We start from the raw sequence: 18,028 nt of genomic DNA, 5'->3' as shown, positions 1-18,028 counted from the left end.
AGTTATCTCTGGGTTTTTTAAAAAGTGAACAAGATTTAAAAGTTTGACAGAAGGCATAGAAAGCTCATAGAAAGTCTCAGAGGAAGCGTTTGGAAGGTGAAGGAAATGTTAACAATTCAAATGCATATCTTCCACCTCCCCAGAGAGTGTCACAGTCCTGAGCAGTTGTTAAGCATTTAATGTTTAAGAAAAAAAAGGGAAGTTTATTTTCTGACTCCAACATTTATAGTTTTCTAAAAGTGACAGTGGATTGGAGGGTGACAGTGACACCTCTCCAATGACACTGGTTAAACTAACAGTTTATCAATTATCTCCTCTTCTATAAAAGGATACAAAACAATGAGTTATTTACAGAAAGTGTGTGAAAAAGTTCACTACAAGAAAATCAGAAAGCTTAGAAAAATCTTAAAGAACTAAAGTGACAATGATGGCTTTGGAATCCATCACTTTAGACACATGGTACATATGGTCAGTGTTGGTCCTCAGATCTGGTTGGCTTCACTATGACTTTATTTATATATTTGAATAAAAGGAGATTGTCCAGCTAGGACTTTAAGCCTTCCAGCTGGGATAGGTGCAGGAACTCCTCTGCTCAGGGTGAAACTCATGGGCCAAGAGGTCTCCTTGCTGAGAGCTCTGCCTTTGTCCTTGGCCATGTGCTGCTGAATCCAGCCAGAGCCCAATCAGTCCCATGGTGAGAGGTGGCTTCCTTGCCAGAAGCTTAGGTGCAGGTGTGCACACAGGGAGCTGCAGCTGCCCCAAAAAACCATGGCTTTGTGTGCTTTAGGAGCCCAGAGCCACGGGGAGCAAACAGAGGTCTTTGTGCTCCAAAATGCTGGCTTGCAAACAGTGCTCATCTTCATCTGTGAGCTGATGAATTTACCCACTGCTGGGAGTCAGCAGGCTCTGAAGTGCCTTATGATTGCTCTTCCAAAAGCACAACTGAGCCCTGTCCAGAGCTGGAAGGCAGCTGGCCATTCCGTGGGACAGAGAGGGCTAGAAGCAGAATGGCTGAGAAGAAACAGCACTGGTGATCTTCTGCTCCATTCCACAATAAAAATTGTATTTTATTTATATTGCAAAACTGTCTAAATAGTGAGTGACATGGATGAAGTCCACTCAGCCTTTGCACTGTGACAGAAGGGAAATTGTGGGCAGGAAGAGCTTCTGTGGGTCCTGGTTTGCTATGAGTGCTCTCAAAATGCTCATGCACCTGGTGAGCCAATCCCCAGCAGTATTTTGGAGGTGAAAGGCTTCTGGGTGAAGAAACAGGGACATGTTTTTAGCCTTGTTTATATCAGGTGCTTCTCCTCATGCCTGAGGAAAGCCAATGTGTGCCCAGCATAACAGTTCATGGAGTCAGCAGTCCTGTTTCAATGTTTGGCAGCAACTATCAGCCTCAGGGCATTCAGCAAATTCTGGGCTGTGAGAAACTTTGCAGACCTTAGATCAGAATTGACTTTCCATTCCTCTGCCACTGATGTGAGCAGGAAGCCTGAAGTGGAATGCTTCTGGAAGTGTTTATGCCCATGGGAATCAGGCAGCAGCTCAGTCAGGCATGGATTGATTTTCTTTCCAAAATTTTCTCTCTTCCCCCCTTTTCCAGATAGTATAAAGTCCACATCTATCTTGATGATAGGATCATTTTAGCAGCTAGTGGGCCATGGGAAAGGTCAATGCCCTCTTGGTTCTTGTCATTTAGCTGTGCTTGTAGGTATTGCTGCTACACAATTATTACTATTTATTATGCTAGTATTTTCTCCTTCGCTTTTATTAAATGGTGTTTTCTGTTTGCAGTTTGCTGAATGGTTTGTTGGCCTTAGTTTTGTTCATATAATAACTCCTGCTTTCCTGCCAGCACCAGCTTCTGTGCCCGGGGTAATGACTTTTGGCATTGAAAAGTTGAAAAGGTGTCCATTAGATTACAGGATATCTCAGGCTAAATTTCCTGCATGTGCAATCCAACAGTCTGTTCCATGCTGCAGATCAGTTTTCCAATTCTGTCCATTTTCATCAGAGAAGAGATGGACCTAGGCTCAGCTTTAATATATCTGGGTTTTCACCCTCTATATATTAGGACTATTTCCATGTGTGCTGGAGTTTTGTAAATGCTGATTTAGAAAGAAGCAGTCTACATGCAGGAGACTTAATGAAGCTTTATGTCCCATAGTGTTTGTTCTCCCAGCTGAATTCCCTGGGCAGTGTGAAACCCCTGTGTAGATCCACAAATGTTTAAAAGAAATTTTAATTATTTTTTTAAGTGTGACTTTTTACTTATGGGTATTCCAGGATGGGCAGGATAAAAAGCAATCCATGCTTATGGAGAAGGCATGGAGTAGATTTCGATCACCCCAAGAGTGCACTGGATTAAAATCTGCAGCTGAAAACAGGAAGAATCTCTGAAACTGGTGCCTGGGTATACTGCAGTGTTATGTCCCTGCAGTATTTCTGTCCTGTTACCAAGAACCATACAACCAGAGGCATCATTATTCTAAAATCCTGTAATGTGCCCCATTATTTTGTTTTCAACACCTCTGTACTCTGAGATGGATGCAGCCACTTGCTGTAACACGCTGTTTTTGCATCGGTAGTAAATGGGGACGAGTTGTTCAGAGGGAAGGAGCATCGCCAGCTCCCCTTGCTTGTGGGGGCCTGAATACATGTATTGTTATAACAGCAATAAGAACACAACTGAAATGTAGTGAGAGTCCTATGTATTAGATAAGTGGGTCCTAGCTATTCTAAATGAGTCACAGCTGCAAAGTCCTTAGCTGGGCAGCAGCTGTGGCTCGTAAAGATAGCTGGGATAACAGGGGTGGGTCAGGATAGCTGGGATAACAGGGGTGGGTCAGGAGCCCAGGAGGAGCCCCTGAGAAGCCATGAAGAACTGTGCTACAGAGAACAGCTATGTGGCAGAGAACCAGCGAGAAGGTATGGACTGTTTAAGAATATAATAACAACAAGATAACAACACTTGCTCACCCTGGCAGACCCTGCCTGCCTTCCCACAGAGCAGTGATGTTGTGGCTCCCTCCAAGAGCCTGCAGCACTCCTGATCCATCCTCTCCATCTCTGCCTGCTCTCCCCCTCGCTGACTGAAGCCCGGTTTTTAGTGATTCTGCTGTTCCCAGAACTCAGCAGGCTGAAGGGGGGTGGAAGGGAGATAAACACAAGGGTTCAACATCCAGACAAACACAGCAGAGCGCACACAATAAATACATCCACCCCCAAATGCAAACACACAGGGAGGGATTCCTTCCCCGAGGCTCAGGGCAGAACAGGCTCAGACAGGGAGGCATCAAAATGAGGTGAGTGCCGTCACCTCCATCCAGCTCCTCTGGCCACTTGATTTTGTGCAGGGTCCAGAAGGCGTGGGCATGAGGCTCATCCTGTTCAGCTGTTACCACAGTGACCCCACTGCTCCCTCCCAATTGCTTTCCCTGGTGTTGGGCACGAAGGTTTCAGCTAGAACTGAGTGACCTGATCTGGTACCAATACAGGCAATGAGGGTGTGTGGCTTTTGGGGTGTGATCCAAGACAATGCTCACTCTTTCTTGGGTAATTTCTTGTCCCTTTGACACAGGCTGTTTGTTTTGCTGGCTGTGCTCTGCAGTGGAGTAAGGAGCAGCATTGTGCCACAAAAAATGTATGGAAGGATCGCATCCCCAAACTTCCCAAAGGTCTACCCAAATCACAAGGAGAAAATATGGAATATTACTGTCCCCAAAGGATATTCTGTTCGCATTTACTTCACCCATTTCGACCTGGAGCTGTCCTACCTGTGTGAATATGATTATGTGAAGGTATGTGTGGGATGGGGTAACATGCAGCAGGTGCAGCTGTTAAAAACTCTGTTTATGTGATCCTGGTCACATGCAGAATCAACATAACTCTTTGTCAGCTCTTGATTTTAGTCTACTTATAAAGTTCAGGCTCAGCTGGTTTCTAAATTATGTGTTTATTGAGGCCCACGGGATCAGGAAGCAGATGTGGTTGTCACATTGGAACGTCTGCAATGTGAGATGCTTTTGCTCAGAAAATTCTGATGCTATTCTGTGGTGAAACAAAAAGTGTGAAATTTTGCCCAAAACAATATTTGAGCATTTTGCTATTTTACAGTGTTTTAAATTAACAAGTAATTCTTGACACAGGCTATAATGGGAGAGCATAAAATGAAAGTGAGAGCCTAAACAAGACACTGTCAGCTCATCTGAGCAGGCACTCAGTTACTGTGGTGTGTTTTCTGGCTAATGTGAGAAGCAGCCTCAGGAAGAGGAGCAATTAAAAAAACCAAACAAAAACCAATAAAAATAATAATAATTAAAAAAAACCAATTAAAAAACAAAAGATGCTGCCTTGGGGAAGAGTTTGGGTGAGCAGCAGTGTCCCTGAAAGATGTGTGTGCTCTGGTCCAGGTGTCCTGTCATTGATTTGAGGCCATGCCACCCCTCCACTCCTTTTGTTGTTTGCGTGGGCCTGGTGTACAATAAGGAAGGAGCTGTGTATGCAGGGACTGTGCAAACCCAGTTTTTCATCTGATTGAACCAAATCAGGCAGCCTTGTTCCCACTGAGAAAAATCTAATTTCCACCCTTTTATATGGCAAGTTGCTCCCATTCCCCAAATGTCTGCTCTTCTTCATGTACTGTCCCTTGTGTAGGACAGAATATTCATTTCTGGTGGTTGTGTGGCACACAGCTCCCTCTTTACCATGCCCCACATAAACCCCACGTATCAGAACATTTCTCTTGTGATAAAGATAAATGAAGAGCTGGAACTCTAATAAGTGCATCATAGAGCAAGTGAGTTACTTGCTCAAGGACACCTTTTTCTAAAATTGAACTTGTCAGTGTGCAAAACCTTTTTACCCTAGTTGTCTCTGGCTTTACCCAGATCTGATTGTCACTGAGAGTCAAGTTAATGAGAGTATTATAAACAAAGCATGGCTGGCATCAGAGGTTCATGAGGATCTCTGAAAGGAGAAAGGGAGACAAAATTATGGTCTTAAGTCACAGAGAACAGAGGAAATCCACTCTTACCTGGCCTTGGATGTGGACTGACCTCCAGAAGAAGATTTTGAGAGCATCTAAGCTTCCTTTCCCACACTGTTAAATGCATGTTTGTCCAGCCATGGCAGCAGGTTGGGAAGATCAATGATCTGTGCTCACCTGCTGGGTTTTTCTGCCTGTTTTGCAGCTGAGCTCTGGTGGGAAGACCTTGGCCACGCTGTGTGGAAGGGGCAGCACAGACACCGAGGAGGCTCCGGGGAACAGGACGTACATCTCCGCTGATAACCACCTCGTAGTGGTGTTCCGGTCTGATTACTCCAACGAGAAACCATTCACAGGCTTTGAGGCCTTCTATGCTGCTGAAGGTGAGAGACTGGTCCCATTGCAGGTGGAGGAGCCAGGGCTGCTGTGGGGTTGGCAATTCCCTGTGCTCTCAGTGCCTGAGGCTGCTGGTGTGGGGCAGAGAAGGAAGGGGGTCTCATCGTGCAGAAGCAGATGCAGAGGGGCACAGCAAAGACCAAAGACCAACCTCACAAAACACAGGGTGGCTGAGACTGACAGAACGTTGTGTTGAAATCTATGGTTTGCCTGATCCTGTGCTTTGCCCATTAGATATCGATGAGTGCAAGCAGCCAGTGGATACCAAACCCCTCTGCAGTCATCACTGCCACAACTACATGGGGGGCTACTATTGCAGCTGCAGGGTTGGCTACACACTGCATGAAAACAGGAGGACATGTACAGGTGAGCTCCTTCTAGATCAGGAGATGCTCCCCTATCTACAACATCTACTTAAATCCAGTCCTGACAATAATATCAGTGAAAGCTCCGGGGTTTCATTTTCATTTTTAGTATTTCATTTTCAGTATTCCCTGTGTGCCTGGTGCAGCTGGGAGGAGGTTCACAGAGTTGGCCAGGGCTGTGAACCAGCAGACGAGCAGCTCTGCACTGACCATTGGTGTGTGCACATTTATGCCCCCCTCCTTGAAAAGATCTCTTGTTGTGTTGCACTGAGTTTCTAGCAGAGGGAGCTCCTCAGCAATAGTGACTGTTGAGCCACCTTGGCAGTGAAGACATTGGGCATTGCTGATGTGCCGAGGTCTCTGCAGATTTTCTTCATGAGCTGAGGGCAAAAGCTGCCCCTGTGTCTTTTGGACTCCTGTTTGAGCTGGCTGATATTGACAGGCTCTTTTTGTCCTTTGTTTTCCAGCAGAAGATATTTAAGCTCCTCCTCACTTAGGCAGAGATGGAGACAGATGTGCTGGGAAGAGCTGGTTTTCCTCCTGGTTGCAGTCCAGGAAGGAAACCTGTTGCAGTCTGCCCAAGGGCTGAAGGCTTCTCTTGCTCCATGACTTGTCCATGTGGTTCCTTGCCTTTCAGACTTGCCTGCTGCAGTAAATAAAGAGGCTGTTGCCTATTGAAAGCCAAATGCAGCCTCTGGGACATTAATTTTCTGAGGTTCCCACATATCACTTGGGAAAAAAGAAGGTAGATCAGACAGGAACTGGTAAGAGACAAGCCATTGTGAAAGGCCCCTGAGCATCAGAGCTACCTGAAGACTCTTGAATTTCTTATCTGGCTCTTGTTGTTTAACCTTACATAGTTCTTAAACTTCAAGAAGAGCATAACCACATCACACCTTTGTTTCCTCATGCTCCTTTTAGATATGCTCTTAAGAGAACTCCAGCATTCCAGCTGATCATTACAGACCAGCTTGGATCCAGGCATATGATTTTATTTTATGGAACAATTTCCCTAACTTGTCAAGAGTTTAAAGTTATATATTGAGGCAGCAGATGTCCTGGGCTGATCCTGTGAGTGCAGCTGGGCTGTGGCAGGTCACTGCTCCCCTTTGGTGTGAGAACATTATCAGGAGTCAGTCATGGTTTTTGCTTTAATTCTCAGCAGTTGACGATTGTGTCCATGTAGAGAAAATGTGTTTTCTGTCACTACAGGACACCAAAGAACGCAAGCACACACTGCTGTTCTCAAGGTGATGAAAAAGGGAAGTTTATTTTCTGACTCTAACATTTATAGTTTTCTAAAAGTGACAGCAGATTAAAAAGTCACCGTGACACTTCTCTAATGACACGAGTCAAACTAACAATCTATCAACTCTCTCCTCTTCCATAAAAGAAAGCAAAACAATGAGTTATTTGCAGAAAGTGTGTAAGAAAGTTCACTACAAGAATGTCAACATTAGAAAGCTCAGAAAATCTTAAAAAACCAGGGTGACAGTTTTCTCCCAGCACTCTTGAGCAGTAAGTAAAATACTCCGACTCTGTTGCGGTCCTGGAGCATCACCCTGTGGTCGGAGCGCTGCAGTGCATCAGGCTCAGGGTTGTGCTGCTCGATGTAAGTGAATCCTGTAAACCCCGTGTCCTGGGTTCGCTATATGATGCTTTTATCCCCCAGTAGTCTCGCTTTGTTTATGCTGAATAATAAGTTTTGCACCTTGTTGAGAGAGTGAAGGGAGGAGAGAAGAAGCACAGTTTTTTCCAGATGCTGCTCTCACTCCTCCACATTCCTTCTCCTGGACTGTGCTGTCTGCAGATACACAGACAGCAAGACAGAGCTCTTTTTTGGTCTTAGTTAGTTTAGGTAGCTGAGGCAAAGAATTCCCTGGACTGTGGTTTTTTCCCTTTTCTTTAGACCTCTTAAAACCTGCTCTGCACTGAACACCCAGGGGAGCGCCAGCAGCTGTGGCTGAGCCTGGCCCGTGACATTTCCAGCACTGAGGGACTGATCAGAGACTGAGAGAGCTCAGCTGCAACCCAAGGATGGGGTTTTCTCAGTTGGTCATCTCTTTTAGAGCAGCAAGAAGTTTTATTGTTTAATAATCAGGTTTTTTTCCACTTTTCTCCAAAGAGGTATTTTCTCCCAGACCAGTTAGAAGGAGAAGCTGATTAAATTTGCTTTCCTACCAGAGCCCCTTTAAAGATTCTCTCCCAGATTTGCTGTAAACCAGAACAAATACACCCCATTTGATTTAATTTCTCGTGCATTAAACACGGAGGTGGCCCTTTCTTGTTACCAATTTCTGTCATTCCCATACTGTAATTAGGTGTGTTTGGTGGATTTGGCAGCAATTGTCCTTTGATATGCTCCCCAAAGAATTGTTCCTGTCTGTGCATGCTGGTGTGTACATCTGGCCTTGCTGGTGCCCTGGACGCTGCCTACTTAGAGATTTGCTTCTAATTATGTTGGGAGAAAATAATGATTTTACAACAGATTCACAAGATCTGTGGTGAGAATTTTTAATGTTCTTTCATTATAGACCTCTCCAGGGAAGTTCAAACAGTAATACATGGACATTCCTGCTTATTTCAGACTTATTTCTTAGTAACTGAACTGAGCTTTCTCAGCAGGCAGTTTTGGAAGATACTCCAGACTGTGTATGCTTACAGAATTTTAAAATCACAGTTGAGGTGATTGTGGTTTGGGGAGGCTCAGGCTTACCTCAGCAGTTACTTCATAGTCTGTCTGAATTGATGCACATATTCACTGTTTATGTAGAAACACAGAATAACAGAACTAATGTGAGTTAATTTAAATGTTTAACAGCGCAGAGGAATGCTAACAAAACTGAAAATGTTATAACCTCACAGTGTGTCTGTAATTTATATTATTGATCGTAGTTTTGTTAAATCATTTACTGTTGAACAGGCCTTGGTCATGCCTAAGGCTGCCTGCTGCAGAATAATGCCCAGAACTCAGTGCAGTTCTCCATGAGGAGAATAAAAAGCCAAATGTTCCTGTATTCCAGATCTCTTTGGAAAACACAGTTTCATAATTAACTAAATTGTTGCTTTTAAACTGATTGGCATTGTTTCTGACAGGAAGATTGAACCATGCTACAGCAGGATTTGTGAGAGGAAAAGAATCCTCTCACTGCTGAGTACAGGGTTGTGGATTGTATTTGGTTTTTTAATGCCTGAACTGCTAAATTCATTACTCTGTAAAATTAGTCAAGATCCAAGACTGAGTTTTGGGAGAAACATTGTACAGTGTAATAGCATAATTATGCCTCTTATCTTTTAGATTAGAATATCCATATATTCCAATTACCCTCATTTACATTCAGAACAAATGCACTTCCTCCTCTGTGCCCAAATTCCTCAGCAATGCTGTCTCTCTTGATTACAGAACTTTTCCAAGGGATGCAATACTAATGAAAATTGTATTCTAAATCAAATATTCATTTGCAAGCAATTTTTCCATTCCAGAACAATCCAGGAATTACATTTAGAATCATTAACTTAATTTAATCCATATGAGCACAATAATTCAGTATTTAGATCTCAAACTGTTAAACAGCTTTTGCTGCCATTGCTGTTTTGCACTTTGTGGAGTGAGTTCCTGCAGGAAGGGAGGATGAGCTTCCCTGATAAGTGGTGTTATCTACAGGGCAAGAAAAGTTAGGTGGCTCAGCTGTGGGTGGCAGTGGGGTTCTAACAGCTGCTTACCATATAGCTGATCAAAAAATCCCACCTTTGAGGGGTAAATTGGGAATTTTGAGAAAACACTATGAAGGTGGCCAGGGAGAAAGAAATTTAACTCATGAAGATTATAAAAATTATCTCATCCCCTTTGATAATGGTACTGGTTATAGTGGAGCAGGACATCATCAGTACTAATCTTACACATATTATGCTGCAGATGATGGGTTGAGGAAATGTCCCAGCAGCTGTTAGAACTCCTTCAACTGTACAAAGCTGCCATCTGCCTACAGCATGCTTTATTAATTTCTCTTAAATTGTGGATGCAATAGCCTGGTCAGAGAGAGAGAAAGCTAGATGAGCTTTCCATGAATCAGTCTGGGAAACTTTAGGGAGCTGGAGAGCAAGAATTCTCATCAATCTGCACCTGGTATTTGTAACAAGTTGTTTACTCCCAAGGGATGTCATCTTAATTAGCCAATGGTGACAGAATTTTAATTAAAGGACCAATTAGGTCCACATGTAGCAAACTAGAGTATAAAAAGGAATGGGTTAGATATAGCCTTCTGTGAATGCATGGATTTATCTGTGTCACTTCTGACTCAATGGTGACATGAAATAGTGCTGTGAATTCTTGTTGGGCTGCAGCTTCTGAGCACAGGTCCAGTGAGAGCCCCCAGAGCACCAACATCCCTCCATCCACCCCTCAGGGGCACACCAGGTCTGCAGCACCAGCTCCTGGCTGTACGTGGGGGCATTTCCCTGTCCCTGTGCCCCTGCACATCACTGCTGCTTGAGGAGCTCCAGCTTTCAGCTGGAAAAATGGTGTTTTTCTGAAGAACAAGCTTTCACATTCGGAGTTTCCATCCAACAACAGATTCTTGGAGCTAATTAGCACTGTTAGAAAAACTTTTTTTTCTATATTGACCCCCCCTACAATAAATTTCCTCTTTCTTGTATCTTGGATTCTTTCATTAGCATTTCACTTTCTGAAGTAATGCAACTGAAAATGAAGTATCTCTAGGAAAAATTAAGACTCCAAACACTTCAGTATTTTCAGTGACAGTTTATTTACTCACTTATAAACATTAAAGTATGCAAAGCAGTTAAAATGATACTGTAACTTGAAAAGGAGATTTTGTTTGAAGGTGAAGGAAGGCTAAAATTATTAGCAAAGACTACTCAGTGCTGCCAACCAGTCTCTTAAACCTAAACCTGAGCAATTGAAACAGAATTAAAACCATGCTAATTACAAAAACTTACCATGAGGTTCCTTGCAGGGGGTCACAGTTAGTCTTTGGAGGTCCAAGAATACCATTTTAAAGTGTTACTCAGCAGAAGTAGCTGGTAATAGTGCAAGTGCTAAAATGCAAAATTCACAGATGGGACAGTTTGGAGATTATTCTGATTAAGGTGCAGAAAAAAAATGTAAGCAACTTTTTCAGTGGAATATGAACAAATGTGTGGGATTCCTTTCTCAGCCTGGGTGTTTAGAAACCCTCTTTAAACTAAGCACATTAAGGCACAACTGATTTTTTTAATTCTGCAGGTGGAAAGCTCAGTCATGCAGTTTTGTTTGCTGTTTAGATGCTCTGCTATTCACAAGCCTCAGTGGGATACTGAAGATTCCCTTGAAAAATCACATAGGTTAAAAACTGTGTAATTATCCATACTCAGACTATTCACAGCTACAGCACAGTATTATGGGGTATAGAAAAATACAGATCCAAGCTTCAGTGGGCTGCAACCCCAAGTACACAACACAATTCCTCAAGCTCATACCACAAGTGGAAATAACCTTCCATGAGTTTCTGCTCTGATGCCTTGCACTTTGTTAAGAAGCTGCCTCCTATGTGACACCTCTGCACCTGTCATACCTCAGTTCAAACTTTAGCAGTCTGTGTATATTTACAGAGCTTTACTCATCTGGAAACTCTTTCCTGTGACTAGTTTTAACAGGAGTTAACAGCACTCTTCTGGGCTGGAAGTGTGGCAGAAGCCTGTTTCCTATGAGTGGGCTGATCCAAAAACAAGTTAAAAGCATCCATCCCCAAAGAAGATGTGGACAGAAATCCACCATGACAGCAACTCTGTTTCCCCCAACCCACTTCTGATAAGGAACTTCCACTGCTAAAAGAACAAGTAAGGTTCCTTGGCACAGATGAAATCTGGAGGGAGCTGCTTACCAGTCTAGGTGCGGGCACCCCAAGGTGTGGGACCTGGATTTTAGATCTATGTCACTGCACAGTGCAAGGCTACAGTGGCTTAGAGGAGAGTGTCAGGTATCGATACGTGCTGAGCGGTGGCTCCTTTAGAACCTGCTTATCTGAAACAAACCGAGTGGCTGCAAAAAGCTTTACAGAAGTTCATCGCAAAAGGGTAAAATTAATTAACTGCTATGAATTCTTTGCATTCAGGGCTGCAAAACAAAGACACATATTACTTAAATCAGTTTTATTTAAGAATTTCCTACAGTGACAAATCTTATAAAAAGCATCCAAACACAAAACTGCAGCAAACAGCATTCTTTTGGATATCTTACAGACAATGGAACTTCCACCCTGGAGAGGCACACTGAGCTCTAGTGATGTCTGCTAAAAGAGCTACTGCAAAGCACACCACAAGCTCAATGTTCTCATCACAAACCCCCATCATCTTCAGGTCACATTACCACACTTACAGATCATTAACAGAAAAAAAACACACACCATACAGCATTCACAGCAGTTGACATAAGGGAAAAGAAATACAAATATTCCATTTCACGTAACACATTCAACTAATTGATTAACTAGGTAGAGAACCCACTTAAAAGTCTTCCACATGTGGATGTCCTTTGAATGCAATAAACACTCGTACGTTATCTGCTATCATTGCTCTCCGCACACTCTCTCACCAAAGCCACAGGATCGAGAGACATCTCGCCAAGTCAAATAAAATCCCATTAATGCACCACCAGGTCTCTGCATGCGCTCGCTCCTTTATCTCGCACATACCAGCCCTCTCATGCCTCGGCACCACCACCAATCCCACACATGGTTTCAAAAGTTCAAACAGCCTTCTGGTTCCATCTCACAGCCTTGCGTTCACAGCGTTGATACGACTCCATGAAATAAAGAGTAGCGGATAAAAATGGAACACCCACCGTCTAAGACGCAGCATGTGCGGTGTGATGAAGAATTCTTGGATGAGAAAGCATGTAGACAGAAGTATTCCTAAGGCAGAATATTTACAGCACTGCTTTCAATGAAGTGCTTCTTCCATACACATTTGAAATGAGATGAACTGCGGAGATTAAATGAAGCCTTCATATCGTACTTTAGTATGGAGGGGAGACAGCGTTAAAAAAAACAAACGAACACAAACAAAAATGACACTGTGTTGTCCAACGGGGCGCTTGGAGAGTCTTATGGTGGGATCAAATTAAAAACAAGAGGGAGAGAATGCTGTTTCTGACCAATGGTTCCATTTTGAACATGCAAAGAATTCATGTAACCAGGAAACAAAGGGTAAAGTATTACAGGAGAAACCTTTCCTATAGACTGTAGTGTTAGTTCACCTATCGGGCAAACAGCAGTCCACTTCCAAACATTCAGAATTCCAACTAGATATGTAACAAAACTTAGAAAATTCCTTTTACCTTTCTTTTCTTTTTCTTTTTTTTCTTTTTTTTTTTTAGAAAAGAAAAATGTCAAAAATACTGCTGAATATACTGCACACTGAACAAATTCATTTGGAAAATTTTAGCATATACGTAATTTACAGTATACTTACCATGAGTTAAAAAATTTGATTTCCCACCATAGAGTCAGTATCAGAGCCCACTGCGTCTACATTCCCCAGCCTGATGACTTGGAATCCATGCTTGAACCAAAGCCCCCGTTGAACCCGCTGCTGGAGCCGGGGTTGGAGGCTGAGCCCCAGCCTATCGCTGCCCCCGAGTTGGACCCTCCGTATGAGTTGTTGCCTGAACTAAAGCCCTGGTTCTGCTCCCGCTGCATGTTGCCCTGAGGCTGGTTGTTCCCCGAGGGCCCTGACTGGTTCTGCTGGCTGGCCAGCATGCCCATCATCCCCCAGCTGCTCTGCAGGGCGGCCTGCGCTGCTGCCATCATGGCAGGGTTGATGCTAAAGGCCCCGAAGTTCATACCCCCGCCCATGTTGCTGCCCTGGTTGTTGCCCAGTCCTCCCCCACCTCCTCTACTGTTACCAAATCCCCCCTGATTCCCAAAGCCTCCTGGGTTACCACCAAATCTTCCACCTCTCTCTAACTGTCTACTGCTATTGTGTTTAGGTTCAGCATTGGATATATGTACGCTGATTCCTTTAATGATCAAGTCCTCTCCACAAAGAGACTGGGCAACCTATAAGAAATAAGGGATTGATTAAATGTATGTTAGATGTCCTTTTTTTTCAAAAATGTTAGCAGTACAAGACAAAACACAAAACACCCCCTACAATTCTGACCAGATATTTATCCTGCAAAGAAAGCATATGCACGTACTTAATTCAATTTGAAGTGATTTAGCTTTGCATTCGTCACTACACTAACTGTAGTACAAAGTCCTGTCTGCACAGCTGCATCTGAAAGTGTACTCTCAGCCCATTCAATAAATCAGACAGTGGACAAGTAAGCATTTCATGTGCAGTTCCAGAAATTACACTTTATCACGCTACTAAAATATAGTCTGTGAAGTTAAAATGTTTTAGGACTTACCTGATCATCTGCAAACGTAACAAAAGCAAAAGCTCGGAAGGGTTTAGGAATGAAGACATCTACCACCTCCCCATACTGGGCAAAGAACTGTCGGAGTTCATCTGCCGTCATGTCCTCGGTGCAGCGCCCAACAAACACCTTCCTGCTGCGCAAGGGCTCGTCAGGACTTTGCTGGAGAGAATTGAAGGCAAAAACCATCACAACTACAGTCCTCGAGAACTGAGTCACAGGATGGGAAATGACACTCTTAATCTAGCCTGATCTGACAGCTGCTGATGGAACAAACTTTGAGATTGTAAATTTAAGACTTAAAATAAGTATATTTTAAAAATGCTATTCCAAGGACATGGCTGCACCTTGGTAAAGGTGGGGGGGAAGAACCACAAGAAAATGAGCATGGGAGCAACACAGGGATGGTGACAAGGCCACTGCAGAACACTTTTTTGTGATAATTGCACACAGAGACAAGAATAGAAGCTATAGGTTCAGTTTGGAACTCAAAGACTTGTTCTGCTCTTCCCCAAATTAGCGATTCCATCTGCTTTATTCTGCATTTATTCATGCAACAGGCAAGTCAGGCAGGTATTGCTGGACATCAAACACAGATTTCTATCTGTGTTTCATTCCCTCACATAATGAGTGATTTTCCCAACATTTCAAATTACTTCCAGCTCACCCACCTGCTCCCTGTTTTCCTTCCTTGCTCTCGCTTGTTCTGCTCATTCACAGTAAAGCCACATCCAAGAGCGGACAGTTAATCTGTGCACAGCTGATGGAGAGGTGCACTTGGAGTGTTTGGTACAAATAAAAGCAGTGGTAAATCCCAAAGTACCTTAGAGTTGGGAAGTTTACAGTCACACCATCTTCCATCGATCATGTGACGCTGAGACATTACTTTCACTTGGGTTTCGTAATCCGTGAACCGAACAAACCCAAAACCTTTTGAGTGGCCTGTTTTAATGTCCTTCTTAACCTAGGTGGGAAAAAAAACAAAAACCAGAAGTAACCACTAGTATGAAGCATGTTGTTACTGAATGAATTTGGTAAAAATCTGTTTGAGAGTTCACCTGTCTTCCAACCATTCTTATCACAGCAACCTCTAATTCCTTAACATCTTCTCCCAAAATTAACAGGCTCATGGAAAAAAAAAAGACATCCTTAGGAAGAGACACAGGTTCTGATCTTGTCCGAATTTTTAAAGCTTCTTTGTTTCTACTGCTTTCTCAGGAGCCTGATATCTACCCAAAGTCCCTCCTTACTTGAGCTGCAAATGGATTTTACCTGCACCATCAGAACTTCTCCAAAGGTACTGAAATATTCCTTTAAGTCTTGTTCAGTGGTTTTCCAGGGAAGACCCAAGACTATTAAATCTGAAGTCTTCTGCACTGCTCGCTTCACTTTCACAGCTGATGATGCATCGGTTTCATCCATTTTTCTCTTATTATCTGAATATAAAAAAGTACATTAGACATCCTCAGAGCTGGAAATTGACCCAGTGACTATGAACTGCATGGGGTTAAATCAGAAACCGTGATGAGGAAGAGTACACCAGCTGTTGAGAGCTAAATGGAACACATATCTGACTGTCCTGAACCAAAGCTAGTCCACAATTGAATGCTCCTCCAAAAAGCAAATTGACCTAGTTAGTACTGCATTAGTTTACTTGAGAATTATCCAGCAACATTCACATAAGGTTGGAAAAATTTCATGTTTTCCCCACTATAAGGTGGGGAAAACATTTAACAAGACTACTTCACTAGCAATTTATTTCCTTCCCCTCTTTTTTGGGGGGTGGAGCAGGGTGGTCAGGTTTCTCCTTTCCTGAACACTTCTGAATGGTACCTCTGACTAAACCGTGCCTTGAGGAAAAGTGTCTGTGAGTACAGAGATTACAGTACACTTCAAATAGTACCCTTTGAAGGCCTATACAAGACTAGCCTTCAAGGATAATGCAAGACTTTGTCTTTAAAGTACTTGTTTAGGTAGTTAAAAAAATAAAAAACTCAATGGAATCAGACCTACTCGGCAGAACAGACACCTGAATAAATCACTGGGAACTGGAAAGTTAAAGAGTAACATGTTGCTTAAAGACAACATAGGACCTTAAAGAAAGCAGCCCAGAAGGGAGAACCGAAGCCACGAGGACAAACCTTTGGGATAATTCACGACGTAGACGAGGTTTCCCCAGCCGGCCTCGGGGGCGTGCAGGATGCCCTCGACCAGCCGGACTCCTCGCATGCACTGCGACACCGGGTTTCTGTAGCGCAGCCCGCACGCCCCGGGGAACTGCGCCGTCACCGTGGACAACAGCACCGTGCCGTCGTCCTCCGACGGGATTTCGATGGGCTCATCGTTCTCGTCCTCCGTCACCCGGATATACTCCGACATCTTCGCTGGAAGTTACTGAAGTACAAAAGGGAAAGAGAAGGCGTAAGCGATCACCCTATCCCCCCGACTTGGCTTTCATCTTCTTCGGCCTGAGGCACGAATCTCTCTTTATTACACAACAGGGGGCCCCGAAACGCGCTATTCATTAACACTAAAGCCTCCGGGCCTGCTGTAAACCTCGGCCTGTGCTGGAGCTATGGAGGTACAAACAGCGACTTAGTCCCCGAGCACGACGGAAATTCCCAGGGGCGCCATGGGCTAGCTCCGCGGAGCCGGGAGCACAGCCCCTGCCGGCCTCGCGGCCTGCCGGACCCGCCCGAGCCCACAACCTCCGGATGCGGCTCCACCCACCCCAGCGCCCCCCGGCCCCGCTCACCAGCCAGGAAAGGGAGCGACGTCCCCAAAAACTCCTCAACACCCCCTCCACCGCACTCTACCCGCCACCGCACAAAATGGCGGCCGCGGCTCCTCAGAGGCCGGGCCGGGCCGCGGGCCGAACCATTCCAGGTGGCCGAGGGGGGCAGCGAACTCCGGCGGGGCGCTCGGAACGCGGGAGAGCGTGGAGCCCCGGCCGTCCCCCAGCGGGCGCCGGTCGCTTACAGCCGGAGATCGGCCGGGGCGTTCTCGGAACCGGCGACGACGACGGCAGCTCTCAGAGCCGTGCTCCCCCCAAGCGCGGGGCCGGTGGTGCGGCCCTGGCCGCGCATGCGCGAGCGCGGGAGCTGCCGGGAGCCGGCGCCGTCCGGGCCCGGTCCGGCGGGTCCGTCACGGCGGAGCTCCGCAGTGGGCAGCGGCTCCCTGGCCCGTCCCGGGTAGCTCGCCCGGAGAAGCCGCTAGCAAAGACATCCTTGCCAAGGCTCTGTGACGCCTCTCTCCCGTTTCCGCTACCAGAAAAAACGAGGCCACCTCATTAAAAAAAACCCAAAACAAACAAACACCAAAGCCCACCTAGCGTGTTCAGCATGAAGAAGAATGAGGGGAAATCTCATCACAGCCTACAAGTTCCTCGTGAGGGGCAGCGCAGGAGTAGCTCCGATGTCTGCTCTCTGATACCAGTGAGAGAACGGCTGGAGGCGTGTCACGGGAGATTTAGGCAAATAGAACAAAAAAAAGATGCTTCCCCCAGAGGATGGTCGGGCACTAAACAGGCTCCCAGGGCAGTGGTCACGGTCCCAGGGCTGCCAGAGCTCAAGGAGTGTTTACAAAAGAAAAGAAAAGGAAACCAAAAAAGAAACCCCAAAAAACCGCCCAAAGAATCTCATAAAAAGAAAGAGCTATTAGTAAGGACAGAGGACTCTACTGCTAGAAAAGGTTAATCCAGTACCTTGCATTAATAGCTTCTGCTGAGAGTATTTAAGACTCCCACTTTATATTTCTTCTAAAAATTGGCTCCCAGCACCACTGAAGCTCTGCTCATCCATGCCTTGAGTGTGACTTGAGACTCAGTCTTACCATTTAATTACCATTTTTCAGCAGTTC

General features: G+C 44.8%; 2 protein-coding genes across 6 annotated transcripts; one reads left to right on the top strand and one right to left on the bottom strand.

Annotated features, from left to right (window-relative positions):
• The first annotated feature begins 3,194 nt into the window (after positions 1-3,194).
• Positions 3,195-6,437, top strand: MASP2 (MBL associated serine protease 2). Of its 2 annotated transcripts, none has more exons than XM_074558444.1 (5): positions 3,195-3,308; positions 3,584-3,803; positions 5,196-5,373; positions 5,621-5,752; positions 6,222-6,437. In XM_074558444.1, the coding sequence occupies exons 1-5, from the start codon at positions 3,232-3,234 to the stop codon at positions 6,230-6,232; spliced, it is 618 nt and encodes a 205-aa protein (XP_074414545.1). In that variant the 5' UTR covers positions 3,195-3,231; the 3' UTR covers positions 6,233-6,437. The 2 variants fall into 2 exon arrangements, with proteins under 2 accessions (XP_074414545.1, XP_074414544.1); XM_074558443.1 differs by having other exon boundaries at positions 6,219-6,437.
• Positions 6,438-11,886: 5,449 nt separating this feature from the next.
• TARDBP (TAR DNA binding protein) lies at positions 11,887-17,629 on the bottom strand. Of its 4 annotated transcripts, XR_012583726.1 has the most exons (7): positions 16,926-17,225; positions 16,312-16,564; positions 15,443-15,606; positions 14,994-15,134; positions 14,162-14,332; positions 13,222-13,808; positions 11,887-12,662 (listed from the first exon to the last, which is right to left on the bottom strand). XR_012583726.1 is itself a non-coding variant. In XM_074558442.1 (6 exons), the coding sequence occupies exons 2-6, from the start codon at positions 16,547-16,549 to the stop codon at positions 13,278-13,280; spliced, it is 1,245 nt and encodes a 414-aa protein (XP_074414543.1). In that variant the 5' UTR covers positions 16,550-16,564; positions 17,498-17,629; the 3' UTR covers positions 11,887-13,277. The 4 variants fall into 4 exon arrangements, 3 of the variants coding, with proteins under 3 accessions (XP_074414543.1, XP_074414542.1, XP_074414541.1); XM_074558442.1 differs by lacking the exon at positions 16,926-17,225 and adding an exon at positions 17,498-17,629 and having other exon boundaries at positions 11,887-13,808; XM_074558441.1 differs by having other exon boundaries at positions 11,887-13,808; positions 16,901-17,227.
• Between the last annotated feature and the right edge of the window lie 399 nt (positions 17,630-18,028).

The sequence above is a fragment of the Zonotrichia albicollis genome, chromosome 25, assembly GCF_047830755.1.
Source record: "Zonotrichia albicollis isolate bZonAlb1 chromosome 25, bZonAlb1.hap1, whole genome shotgun sequence".
Taxonomy (NCBI): domain Eukaryota; kingdom Metazoa; phylum Chordata; class Aves; order Passeriformes; family Passerellidae; genus Zonotrichia; species Zonotrichia albicollis.
Note: the sequence above shows the minus strand (reverse complement) of the source record. Positions and strands in the feature narration are given on the sequence as shown.

What these genes read in the sequence shown, in the direction of transcription:
- MASP2 (XM_074558443.1), top strand. Translation starts at nt 3,232, where the DNA reads ATGCAAACACACAGGGAGGGATTCCTTCCCCGAGGCTCAGGGCAGAAC. An exon ending in CAGGGAGGCATCAAAATGAG is followed by an intron (nt 3,309 to 3,583) that starts GTGAGTGCCGTC and finishes CCTTTGACACAG; the next exon opens with GCTGTTTGTTTTGCTGGCTG. An exon ending in GGCCTTCTATGCTGCTGAAG is followed by an intron (nt 5,374 to 5,620) that starts GTGAGAGACTGG and finishes TTTGCCCATTAG; the next exon opens with ATATCGATGAGTGCAAGCAG.
- TARDBP (XM_074558442.1), bottom strand. Translation starts at nt 16,549, where the DNA reads ATGTCGGAGTATATCCGGGTGACGGAGGACGAGAACGATGAGCCCATC. An exon ending in GAGAAGTTCTGATGGTGCAG is followed by an intron (nt 15,135 to 15,442) that starts GTAAAATCCATT and finishes TTTCCCACCTAG; the next exon opens with GTTAAGAAGGACATTAAAAC. An exon ending in GTAAACTTCCCAACTCTAAG is followed by an intron (nt 14,333 to 14,993) that starts GTACTTTGGGAT and finishes AATTCTCTCCAG; the next exon opens with CAAAGTCCTGACGAGCCCTT.